Source organism: Vicia villosa, unplaced genomic scaffold (assembly GCF_029867415.1).
Source record: "Vicia villosa cultivar HV-30 ecotype Madison, WI unplaced genomic scaffold, Vvil1.0 ctg.001020F_1_1, whole genome shotgun sequence".
NCBI classification, from domain to species: domain Eukaryota; kingdom Viridiplantae; phylum Streptophyta; class Magnoliopsida; order Fabales; family Fabaceae; genus Vicia; species Vicia villosa.
In genome coordinates, this window is record NW_026705450.1 from 7,157 (window position 1) to 20,654 (window position 13,498).

General features: G+C 33.9%; 2 protein-coding genes and 1 long non-coding RNA gene across 3 annotated transcripts; 1 reads left to right on the forward strand and 2 right to left on the reverse strand.

The window, feature by feature from the left end:
- Nucleotides 1–974: 974 nt before the first annotated feature.
- Nucleotides 975–1,462, forward strand: LOC131632770 (uncharacterized). Its single transcript, XR_009293130.1, has 3 exons — nucleotides 975–1,080; nucleotides 1,167–1,257; nucleotides 1,346–1,462. It is a non-coding gene; the product is annotated as an uncharacterized LOC131632770 (long non-coding RNA).
- Nucleotides 1,463–3,466: 2,004 nt separating this feature from the next.
- LOC131632781 (uncharacterized) lies at nucleotides 3,467–4,636 on the reverse strand. Its single transcript, XM_058903510.1, has one exon. It carries the CDS (start codon nucleotides 4,634–4,636, stop codon nucleotides 3,467–3,469), a length of 1,170 nt encoding a protein of 389 aa, XP_058759493.1.
- A 4,531-nt stretch (nucleotides 4,637–9,167) lies between these two features.
- Nucleotides 9,168–10,337, reverse strand: LOC131632782 (uncharacterized). The gene has a single exon (XM_058903511.1). The coding sequence runs from the start codon at nucleotides 10,335–10,337 to the stop codon at nucleotides 9,168–9,170; it is 1,170 nt and encodes a 389-aa protein (XP_058759494.1).
- Between the last annotated feature and the right edge of the window lie 3,161 nt (nucleotides 10,338–13,498).

Genomic DNA, 13,498 nt, shown 5'->3' on the forward strand with positions numbered 1-13,498 from the left:
AATTCAACACAGAATGCATGTGAACCCATCTTTATCACTTTGATATCTGTATCACATGCATGCTCACCACTTGGCCATCATGCACTAAACATCAGCAACCACCACCCCTCTATAAATACTCTCATAGAATACTTTCTTTTCACCAACATATCTTCTTCTTCTTCTTCAAAAAACCACTTTGCATTTTCAAATCCGCAGAAAAGTTAAAGAGTTCTTGAAAATGGCTCAACAACTTCTTACCATGGATGAAACACACAGAGGAACTAGAGCAAACTTGGCGACATTTGTAAGTTCATACTTATTTATTTCTAAACATCTATGCGTATATGACATCCAGTTTAATCGATTTATTTGTGGTTCTTAGGTTGTTGACCGATTCCGTACACGGTCTCACGCTTATGTTGAACCCGACGAGAGGATTATTCTGAATCTACAAGCATGTGGTTTCGGACATATCATAAAAATGCACAACAACACCATAGACAGAAAATTCATCCTTGCCTTACAAGAGCGATGGAGGCCTGAAACCCACACGTTTCATCTTCCAATAGGTGAGTGTACTGTTACTCTAGAGGATGTTTATATGTTGCTTGGTCTGCCCATTGATGGCAAGGCTGTTAATGGATCTGTTCAACATGCTAATTCACTGTGTGAGAGAGTGTTAGGAAGAGATCTAGTTGTGCCTACTCAAGGTTCAAGAGGCCAAGGTATCAGTCTGGCCTCCCTTAGAGCTTATTATGATGAACTCGTCTTGATGGACAACTCTACCGAGGAGCATGTTTGGTTAATGACTAAGGTCTATATAATGCTGATGTTTGGTAAATTTTTATTCTCGGAGTCGACAAGTAACACTGTCAACTTTTTTTATTTAAGTAAATTTGATAGTATTAGCAAGATTAGGAAATATAGTTGGGGGTCCGCCGTTTTGGCGATGTTATACCAATCTCTTTGTAAGAACGCGGTTGCCGAGAAGTGCACCTTCTATGGATGTGCGTTCCTCCTACAAGTATGGGGTTGGTGGAGACTGCCGACGCTATCCCCTGCAGGCAGGAACAACTACACGTTCCCTTATGCAACAAGGTACGTCTTTTTCAACGCTATCCCTTGAACGCTAACTCTCTTTTACATAAAAATCTGAAATAACATTTTTGCTCTTTTTTTGTTAGGTTCTGTGGTCCTAAATTGGATTACAGTAAGAATCCGAGGGGGAGTGTTATTTTGTATCGGGACCTAATTGATCACCTCCGAGCTGAAGATGTATTACCCCTAAACTTTTATATGATCATATAGATGTATTACAATCCATCATCTTTTTTAATAATATGTTATTTTTTCTCCTACGCAGTTTAATTGGAGACCATACTTGTTGCTAGACCATGAGCCAAACGAGAGTGACCGGGAAGTTTGGACTACAGTGACACCTATAATAAGGTTCAACATCGTGGAGATGCACCAATCTGACCGTGTGAGACTACAGTTTGGCATGCATCAACCAATCCCGGATCCCCCCACTGATTTGGATCGCTGGCATATTAAAAGAGTTAACAATCAATGGGACCACGCAGATTATCGTACATTCGCACCTGAATTTTGTGAGATGTGGAAGCAGCGTCGCAGCCGTCTGCTACAATTCCCTGTTGCCCAACTCCCTATGTTTCCAACCGCGGAATACGTTGCTTGGTTTAGAACAGTCACAACCCCCGATATGTATGTGTCCGACCCCTACTACCTACACGACCCCCGCCAACAACAATACGCACAACAACCACCCCAACAACCACCCCAACAACGCCAACAACGCCAGCAACGCCGACAACGCCAAACATCCGAACAACCTTACCATGAAGAATATCAAACAACACCAACAACGCCCTACCAAAGTCAACCCATCCAACAACAATCATGGGGCTTCACCCAACAACTCCATGACGCCGACCCCTCCACTAGGCTACCTGTCCAACAACAATCATGGGGCTTCACCCAACAACACTACGACGCCGGCCCCTCCACCTCCACTAGGCAACCCATCCAGCAACAATCATGGGGCTTCACCCAACAACACGGCGACGCCGGCCCCTCCAACTACAATAGGCAACCCAGCCCCGACGAAGGTCTAGATGACGATTACGACCCAAACGAGCAAATGACCACTCAATCGTCACAGTACCAACAACATGGATACCCCACACCCCAATTTTCACAACACCAACAATATGGGTACACCACACCCCAACAAACAATGCCATTTTTCCAAGGTCAATCAAGCGCTGGGTTTTACCGGCCATATGACGCAACTCCACCGCCAAGACCAATCTTTGAGGGCATGGGGACCCGACTATTTGACAGCAGCATACAAGAATACATGTCCAATGAGCGCATGGAGGGGCTAATCCGAGGACCACCTACCCAGACACAACAAGAACAACCAAGGAATAGGGGGGGTCGTGGAGAAGTGGGTCGTCGAGATCCTTCCAACCGGATTCGAACAGTTCCAGATTGCGGAACTGGCGGTGAGAGGGGTCATGGTCCGGCTCCGGGTCGGAGGGGTCATGGTCGGAGGGGTCGTGAATAGCATAATATGCATGTTTTAAAAATTATCTTTTTTTTACCGTATTTGTAATGTTTGAACTGTATGACCGTATTTGTAATGTTGTTTCTCCATTTCTCGTATTTGTAATGTTTGGAATGAATGAGTTGTGGTGTTTCATTATTTATTTAATTGTTTTTTAAATTATGTTAAAACAATTTTTAAAAAATCAAAAAACAAAATATAATTAATATAAATATATATATAGAAATAATTAAAAAAAAACAAAAAAAAAACAAAAAAAAAAAGAACTTGCATGTTGGCGCCACCCTAGGTGGCTTAAAAGAGGAAAATGGACATTGAAGCCACCCTGGGTGGCGCATATGTTATGGACAAATGGGCATTGGCGCCATCTAAGGTGGCTCCTACGTGGAGGCCACCTCTGAAACCTGGTCATATGCGTAATTTTGCCGAAAACATGGTTTTCGGTGTAAATAATTTTTTAAACATGGTTATTTGGATTTTTTTTCTGAAGATTGAGCCAAGGACCCCGGACTCGGTGCTTCTCCATAATAACTTTCATGCTCGGCATGATTTTAGTTCAGTGCATCCTTAAACATTATCAACAAAATGTTAACGTAGAAGATTTTATACAAACTTAATGACTATTGTTGTGATCATATTCTTCCTTTTAGAAATGCTTAATGACATTTTATTTTTTTATTTGGCCACAGTACTGTTGGTCTTCAAATTCCTATTGACTCTTGCATTGACAAGTCGTATAACTATATTATTAAGAGATTGTATCAAACACAGTAACTATAATAAATTCAAAATTAATAACTAATGTTTTGAGTTTTATTAAATGAAATTTCGATATTACAACTTCTCAAGAAACACTGCTAATCTACTAAACTTTGCAGCATACATTATTTGTTTCTAGCAAGGCATGGTTTCATCATTAGTCCCACATGAACGGAGAGTGTTTGAGTAAGAAAGAAAACGAGGATTGGATCTACAATTGTGTGAGCCTATTTCTTCAACAATCATGAATGTTTCTTCATCCAAACCACAACTATAAATCTTTTGTTCCGTTGAAAAAACTAAAATATTGCCATTCATGACAGTAAATCCGGTAACATGAGCATCTTTCTCTTCTAACCCCAATGCATTCACTCTAACCTTCAATATCTTTTTCCATGAACATGACTTGTAATCTTTTAAAACCCAAATGGAAAAAACAGACTTTCTTAATTTCACTAAACAAATAGAACTATAGAAACTTGTCAATTTACCCCAATTAAATATGCCCATGTCACACTCGATGTGAAAACCTTTTATAGCTTCCCTCGGCAATTTAAGAATAGTTGAAGTTCCTTTTTCAAAATTATAAGACATTATGTAAGGTTTATAAAAAGGACTCGATCTCATAAAGTAATCCGCACAATCTGAGATGAAGTGAACGGCTCCATTGTAAAACACCGGCATGTCAAATTTCATATTCCTACCACCACTTAAAAAGTTGTTTTCCATTGATTTCCACACGCCTTCTTTTCCATGATATATATTGCATGCATAACTAGTTGGTGACCATTCTTCTGTGTTTTCTAAAAGCAATATGAAATGGTCATCAGAAGAAGAGCTGTTAGAACAATCTAACATGACATTAAGAGTAGAAAAGTTATGGGTTTTTCTAAATGACTCAGGAGAAGGAATGAAAAAGCAAGACTTTGTAATTGGATTGCAAATAAACAATTCAATTGGATCTTCATTAATGGTATGACAAAGAAGCAAACCATTACTAGAAGCTAGAATACAAGCTGAGTTTGATAAGAACGTCAAAACATTGTTAGGAACACCAGAAAGTTGTTGCTCTTTAGGTAAATGGTGAAACTCAATCCTTTTTAGATATCTTTGACTTATTTGATCATGTTGGAGGAAGAAACACGCATCACTCATCCCTAACAAATTACAAGATTGCTTTGTTTTGAAAGGAGATTCTTCTGGAAATTTAGAAAATGAACTGCAAGTTAATTTAAATTTAAAAATGATTTTTGCGGGTAACCAAGAAAATATCTCATAAGCAATGTCTTCTTGAGAGACTGCCATATTTTCTAGGAATGAAAAAATTGAAAGATGAAAAATATATGAAGACTACAAAAAATAGCTAAAGAAAAAGAGTAACAAATAAATGCAAGATGTGTGTGATAATAAAAGTTATGTTAGAGTTCATATATATAATAATAATACTGTCACTGCAAAAACAAATCTTTTGTTTTTCAACATAAAATCTTTTGGCTGAAAAATAATAATCAATTCATATAATAGGTAAGGTCGTTAAAATAAGAATTTTGTTTTAAAATTAACTACTTTCCAAATATCAAGAGACGTATCCGTTGGCAAAGATTTTGAATTCATATAATAGGCAAGGTTCCTTTGAATTCATATAATAGGAATGAAATTTGTACGTTAATCTATTTTTTCTATATTTACATTCAATTAAGATTTGTACGTGAATGTATTTTTCTATATTAACATCATTTAAGATTAAGGTGACAAAATGACACGTAGATTAGGTTATATATTTTAGGGATAATAGACGTATATCCTCTGCTATATAGGTGAGATTCGGGTTACCCCTTGTATTTTTACGCACTACTTGAAAATTCGCTTTTAGTGACCGAATTAGAGACCGAAAAATTTTGGTCACTGTAGTGACCGAATTAGCCACCAAAATTTTATATTCATGAACAAATTTTAAGAGGTCACTAAATCGGTCACTAAAATAAATCAGATTTTGTGGCCGAAATTTCAGTGACTATAGTAACTGAATTAGCCACCAAAATTTAATATTCAGGAGCCAATTTTAAGTGGTCACTAAATCGGTCACACAAAATATTTTGATATTCAATTTAATTTTTATATATAAATTAGAGACCAAAATTTCGGTCACTAATATTTTTTGTTTTCTTTTTCTTTTTTTATCCTCTTTATTAATTTTCTATTTCCTTTTCATTTTTTTTAAAGATTTTAATTCTCTTTGAAATTTAAATTTTTACTAAAGTTTTCATATTTTTATTGCTTTAACATATAATATATTTATAAAAAACTATATGTATATATGTTTAAATATAAAATATAACAATAGTTGTTAAGTGGTGTAGTGGAAAGTTGTTATTAAAATACACGAAGGTCACAAGTTTGATTCCTAGGTATTACAATATTTTATTTTATTTTATGAAAAAGAATGTGACCGATTTTTAAGCTTTTTCGGTCACTAAAAGCAAATTTTCTAGTAGTGACGGTATCCCTAAACGTGTAAAAAACAATGAAAAATCAGGGGGATAAATCAAAAAAATAAGTTTACAGGGGTCCTAGGGATAAATCATAGAACTTTTCATATTTTAAGGGGGTAATTCAAAAAAAAAATAATAGGGGTTAACTCGAATCTCGCCTATATGGCAGGGTCCACTACAACACGGAAGGCCAACGACAGCGCTTATTTTGGGCTTTTAGAGCGCTTTAAAGCGCTGCCAAAGCCAGCGCTGGCGTAGGTAACGAAAGCGCTTTTAAAAGCGGTCTGGTAGCCCCCCTATAAGAGCGCTTTTTCTAGAAAAGCGCTCTGGTAGCTCCCCCTATAAGAGCGCTTTTTCCAGAAAAAGCGCTCTGGTAGACCCCCCTATAAGAGCGTTTTTTCTGGAAAAAGCGCTCTTGTAGCCCCCCTCTATAATAGCGCTTTTCCAAAAGCGCTTTCGTAGGTTGCGTTTATTTTATTTTATTTTCTTTTTTTTAATCTTAGGCAGCGCTTTTAGTAATAAAGCACTTTAGTAGGTGGCCCTTTAAGAGCGTTTTTTAAAAGTGCTGTCGTTGCTAAATGAGGTATTTTAAAGTGCAACCTGTAATTTCAGCCTCCCAGTTCGACCTGTAATATTTTCGACCTCTAATATATTTTCAACCTGTAATATTTTCGACCTGTAATATATTTTCGACGAGATATATTTTCAACCATAGGTAGGACTATATATATACTAATATAATACCATTATAATATCCAAAATTATATATATATACATCATTATAGTTCCAAAATTATATATATACATCATTATAGTAACCATATATCCTAGAGTACTATAATATTATACTTCAAATCGGCACAAATCCTACATGAATAGCTGATGAATATAAAATTGACACAAATCCTCTTTGATTTCTTCCAACTTAAGTCTCGTGTAAGAAGCAGCACGGAATTCGTCAAAGTACTACAGAACAAAAACATAATAAGAATGATTTAGTTAAATGTAATAACTTATAAGAAGTTATCTAATTAAGTTATAAATCCATACCGTGATTGGAATCTCTAATTGATTCATTTGAAGGATTTCTTTCATAAACCTCAAAACATAGTATCCGCAATCTGAACTGTTTCGTTGTATCGAACACTACATAGAAAAACAAATAAGATTTTATAGTTGTCTTGTTTTATAAAGTAGCATAAATATTATAAGCAAAATTGTGAAAAATAATGTACCTGCACTTTGATCCAAATAATGTTGTTTGATTTAGTCCGGGATACTTGTGCGTCTCGTTGACTTCGGAACACTTGTATTGATCTAACAAAAATATAAAAGCATATATTTAGATCAATCTCACAAATAATTAAATATATAAATATACAAGAATATTTAGAACGATCCCACTCACAAATCAATCATTTTCTTCATAGCGGGATAATTGCTCCACTCACCATCTACCCAATTCAGAAAATATACCACTTCTCTTATCGGGTTGATAGCAAGCAACAACCAGTGTGCTCTATAAATTAAAAAATAGGTTATATGAAAATTTTGCTACGCAAAAGAAACAAAGATTAGATGAACCAAGAATGAGAAACTAACCCTACTGGTCGGGTATTATACGCCCAAAGAATCAGACTTTCTGTATTGCCGGAGGACATGAATCTATCGACTAAGCGCTGTCTAACTGATTCCGGTTCCGAAGCAATTGTCATTCCGCTGCAATGGGCGGAAGACACGAAACGGAATCTGTTTGACAATGCAGTCCCGCGCAACACTCTGTCATACAACAACCCTAAATAAAAACATAATAAACATTAGATTATTTTCATTGAAATGTGTAAATAAATTGTTCGACTAATTAAATTATACATCGGATGAGTGAATATTACCGGATGTATGAGTGCATATTAGTGACGCCTAGTTGTTCAACAATGTGAGATTTAGGGAGTTCAATTGATTGAACATTTGACAGAAAATCATTACAAAATTCAACCGCTTCTTCAACAATGTATCGCTCGGCAATACAACCCTCCGGTCGACTTCTGTTTTTCACGTACCCTTTTAATATTTTCATATAACGTTCAGCAGGGTACATCCATCTCATATAAGCTGGTCCGCACAATTGTGTCTCTTTCACAAGATGAACGACTAGATGAACCATTATGTCAAAAAACGAGGGAGGAAAATACATTTCAAGATCACATAAAGTAACATCTATCTCTTTTTGCAATGTAGGTAAGATCGCGGGATCGATCACCTTACTGCAAATTGACCTAAAGAAAAAACACAGTTTAGTTATTGCGCTTCTTACTTTTTCTGGCAGAATAGAACGTATACCTATTGGTAAAAAATGTTCCATTATAACATGGCAATACATTTCATGCAATAGAATCAGACTATTAAATTGTAGCAATTTCATGCAATACATTTCTTATACCATTTTATACACATTATATTTAAAAATATCTTAGAAATTCGTAGCAATTTCGGTGACTATTAAATATTAAAGAAAGAATGTAACATGTGTAAATACAATTATGTAAGGGTTATTAATATTACATTGTTTGAGAATTATTATTGATGGAGATCGATAGCTTAACTGCATGAAATATATCATTTAATTTTTCAATGCATTTATATTACATTATATAACTCATTTGTTTTTTTTTTATACTTTTTATAGACTCTTCTCACATCAGATAACCTTATCAGATACATATTGAACACTAAATAAAATGAAATATTTAGTTGTTACACAAATTTTAACTTCTATATTGTAAGAATCTTATGTTATATTCAACCTATGTGAGTATATATAGATTATCTTATAATAGAAGCTTCAAATATGAAAAATTACGACAAATTGTATTTGAAATGATAAGAGAAGTGAATCTTTTTAATCATGCAGTATTTGTGCTCATATGACTAGGGAACGACAAAATCCATTCTTATTACCTTCAGCATTCTCCAAACAATCAACTGATGACTGAGTTGCAATAACCATGAAGCTGAGTAAATGAATTTCGTAAACTAAAATGTTAACTTAGAAGATTTTATATAAACTTAATGAACAATGTGTTGTGATCATATTCTTCCTTTTAGAAATGCTTAATGACGTTTTTAATTTTTATTTAGCCACCTGTTGGTCTTCCACATCCTATTGACTCTTGCATTGACAAGTTGTATAACTATATATATTAAGAGATTGTATCAAACAGTAACTATAATAATTTCAAAATTAATAACTAATGCCTTGAATTTTATTAAATGAAATTCAGATATTACAACTTCTCAAGAAACACTGCTAATCTACTAAACTTTGCAGCATACATTATTTGTTTCTAGCAAGGCATGGTTTCATCATTAGTCCCACATGAACGGAGAGTGTTTGAGTAAGAAAGAAAACGAGGATTGGATCTACAATTGTGTGAGCCTATTTCTTCAACAATCATGAATGTTTCTTCATCCAAACCACAACTATAAATCTTTTGTTCCGTTGAAAAAACTAAAATATTGCCATTCATGACAGTAAATCCGGTAACATGAGCATCTTTCTCTTCTAACCCCAATGCATTCACTCTAACCTTCAATATCTTTTTCCATGAACATGACTTGTAATCTTTTAAAACCCAAATGGAAAAAACAGACTTTCTTAATTTCACTAAACAAATAGAACTATAGAAACTTGTCAATTTACCCCAATTAAATATGCCCATGTCACACTCGATGTGAAAACCTTTTATAGCTTCCCTCGGCAATTTAAGAATAGTTGAAGTTCCTTTTTCAAAATTATAAGACATTATGTAAGGTTTATAAAAAGGACTCGATCTCATAAAGTAATCCGCACAATCTGAGATGAAGTGAACGGCTCCATTGTAAAACACCGGCATGTCAAATTTCATATTCCTACCACCACTTAAAAAGTTGTTTTCCATTGATTTCCACACGCCTTCTTTTCCATGATATATATTGCATGCATAACTAGTTGGTGACCATTCTTCTGTGTTTTCTAAAAGCAATATGAAATGGTCATCAGAAGAAGAGCTGTTAGAACAATCTAACATGACATTAAGAGTAGAAAAGTTATGGGTTTTTCTAAATGACTCAGGAGAAGGAATGAAAAAGCAAGACTTTGTAATTGGATTGCAAATAAACAATTCAATTGGATCTTCATTAATGGTATGACAAAGAAGCAAACCATTACTAGAAGCTAGAATACAAGCTGAGTTTGATAAGAACGTCAAAACATTGTTAGGAACACCAGAAAGTTGTTGCTCTTTAGGTAAATGGTGAAACTCAATCCTTTTTAGATATCTTTGACTTATTTGATCATGTTGGAGGAAGAAACACGCATCACTCATCCCTAACAAATTACAAGATTGCTTTGTTTTGAAAGGAGATTCTTCTGGAAATTTAGAAAATGAACTGCAAGTTAATTTAAATTTAAAAATGATTTTTGCGGGTAACCAAGAAAATATCTCATAAGCAATGTCTTCTTGAGAGACTGCCATATTTTCTAGGAATGAAAAAATTGAAAGATGAAAAATATATGAAGACTACAAAAAATAGCTAAAGAAAAAGAGTAACAAATAAATGCAAGATGTGTGTGATAATAAAAGTTATGTTAGAGTTCATATATATAATAATAATACTGTCACTGCAAAAACAAATCTTTTGTTTTTCAACATAAAATCTTTTGGCTGAAAAATAATAATCAATTCATATAATAGGTAAGGTCGTTAAAATAAGAATTTTGTTTTAAAATTAACTACTTTCCAAATATCAAGAGACGTATCCGTTGGCAAAGATTTTGAATTCATATAATAGGCAAGGTTCCTTTGAATTCATATAATAGGAATGAAATTTGTACGTGAATCTATTTTTTCTATATTTACATTCAATTAAGATTTGTACGTGAATGTATTTTTCTATATTAACATCATTTAAGATTAAGGTGACAAAATGACATGTAGATTAGGTTATATATTTTAGGGATAATAGACGTATATCCTCTGCTATATAGGTGAGATTCGGGTTACCCCTTGTATTTTTACGCACTACTTGAAAATTCGCTTTTAGTGACCGAATTAGAGACCGAAAAATTTTGGTCACTGTAGTGACCGAATTAGCCACCAAAATTTTATATTCATGAACAAATTTTAAGAGGTCACTAAATCGGTCACTAAAATAAATCAGCCACCGATTTATAGACCAATATTTTGTGGCCGAAATTTCAGTGACTATAGTGACTGAATTAGCCACCAAAATTTAATATTCATGAGCCAATTTTAAGTGGTCACTAAATCGGTCACAAAAAATATTTTGATATTCAATTTAATTTTTATATATAAATTAGAGACCAAAATTTCGGTCACTAATATTTTTTGTTTTCTTTTTCTTTTTTTATCCTCTTTATTAATTTGCTATTTCCTTTTCATTTTTTTTAAAGATTTTAATTCTCTTTGAAATTTAAATTTTTACTAAAGTTTTCATATTTTTATTGCTTTAACATATAATATATTTATAAAAAACTATATGTATATATGTTTAAATATAAAATATAACAATAGTTGTTAAGTGGTGTAGTGGAAAGTTGTTATTAAAATACACGAAGGTCACAAGTTTGATTCCTAGGTATTACAATATTTTATTTTATTTTATGAAAAAGAATGTGACCGATTTTTAAGCTTTTTCGGTTACTAAAAGCAAATTTTCTAGTAGTGACGGTATCCCTAAACATGTAAAAAACAATGAAAAATCAGGGGGATAAATCAAAAAAATAAGTTTACAGGGGTCCTAGGGATAAATCATAGAACTTTTCATATTTTAAGGGGGTAATTCAAAAAAAAAATAATAGGGGTTAACTCGAATCTCGCCTATATGGCAGGGTTCACTACAACACGGAAGGCAAATGACAGCGCTTATTTTGGGCTTTTAGAGCGCTTTAAAGCGCTGCCAAAGCCAGCGCTGGCGTAGGTAACGAAAGCGCTTTTAAAAGCGGTCTGGTAGCCCCCCCTATAAGAGCGCTTTTTCTAGAAAAGCGCTCTGGTAGCTCCCCCTATAAGAGCGCTTTTTCCAGAAAAAGCGCTCTGGTAGACCCCCTTATAAGAGCGTTTTTTCTGGAAAAAGCGCTCTTGTAGCCCCCTCTATAATAGCGCTTTTCCAAAAGCGCTTTCGTAGGTTGCGTTTATTTTATTTTATTTTCTTTTTTTTAATCTTAGGCAGCGCTTTTAGTAATAAAGCACTTTAGTAGGTGGCCCTTTAAGAGCGTTTTTTAAAAGCGCTGTCGTTGCTAAATGAGGTATTTTAAAGTGCAACCTGTAATTTCAGCCTCCCAGTTCGACCTGTAATATTTTCGACCTCTAATATATTTTCAACCTGTAATATTTTCGACCTGTAATATATTTTCGACGAGATATATTTTCAACCATAGGTAGGACTATATATATACTAATATAATACCATTATAATATCCAAAATTATATATATATATACATCATTATAGTTCCAAAATTATATATATACATCATTATAGTAACCATATATCCTAGAGTACTATAATATTATACTTCAAATCGACACAAATCCTACATGAATAGCTGATGAATATAAAATTGACACAAATCCTCTTTGATTTCTTCCAACTTAAGTCTCGTGTAAGAAGCAGCACGAAATTCGTCAAAGTACTACAGAACAAAAACATAATAAGAATGATTTAGTTAAATGTAATAACTTATAAGAAGTTATCTAATTAAGTTATAAATCCATACCGTGACTGGAATCTCTAATTGATTCATTTGAAGGATTTCTTTCATAAACCTCAAAACATAGTATCCGCAATCTGAACTGTTTCGCTGTATCGAACACTACATAGAAAAACAAATAAGATTTTATAGTTGTCTTGTTTTATAAAGTAGCATAAATATTATAAGCAAAATTGTGAAAAATAATGTACCTGCACTTTGATCCAATTAATGTTGTTTGATTTAGTCCGGGATACCTGTGCGTCTCGTTGACTTCGGAACACTTGTATTGATCTAACAAAAATATAAAAACATATATTTAGATCAATCTCACAAATAATTAAATATATAAATATACAAGAATATTTAGAACGATCCCACTCACAAATCAATCATTTTCTTCATAGCGGGATAATTGCTCCACTCACCATCTACCCAATTCAGAAAATATACCACTTCTCTTATCGGGTTGATAGCAAGCAACAACCAGTGTGCTCTATAAATTAAAAAATAGGTTATATGAAAATTTTGCTACGCAAAAGAAACAAAGATTAGATGAACCAAGAATGAGAAACTAACCCTACTGGTCGGATATTTTACGCCCAAAGAATCAGACTTTCTGTATTGCCGGAGGACATGAATCTATCGACTAAGCGCTGTCTAACTGATTTCGGTTCCGAAGCAATTGTCATTCCGCTGCAATGGGCGGAAGACACGAAACGGAATCTGTTTGACAATGCAGTCCCGCGCAACACTCTGTCATACAACAACCTTAAATAAAAACATAATAAACATTAGATTATTTTCATTGAAATGTGTAAATAAATTGTTTGACTAATTAAATTATACATCGGATGAGTGAATATTACCGGATGTATGAGTGCATATTAGTGACGCCTAGTTGTTCAACAATATGAGATTTAGGGAGT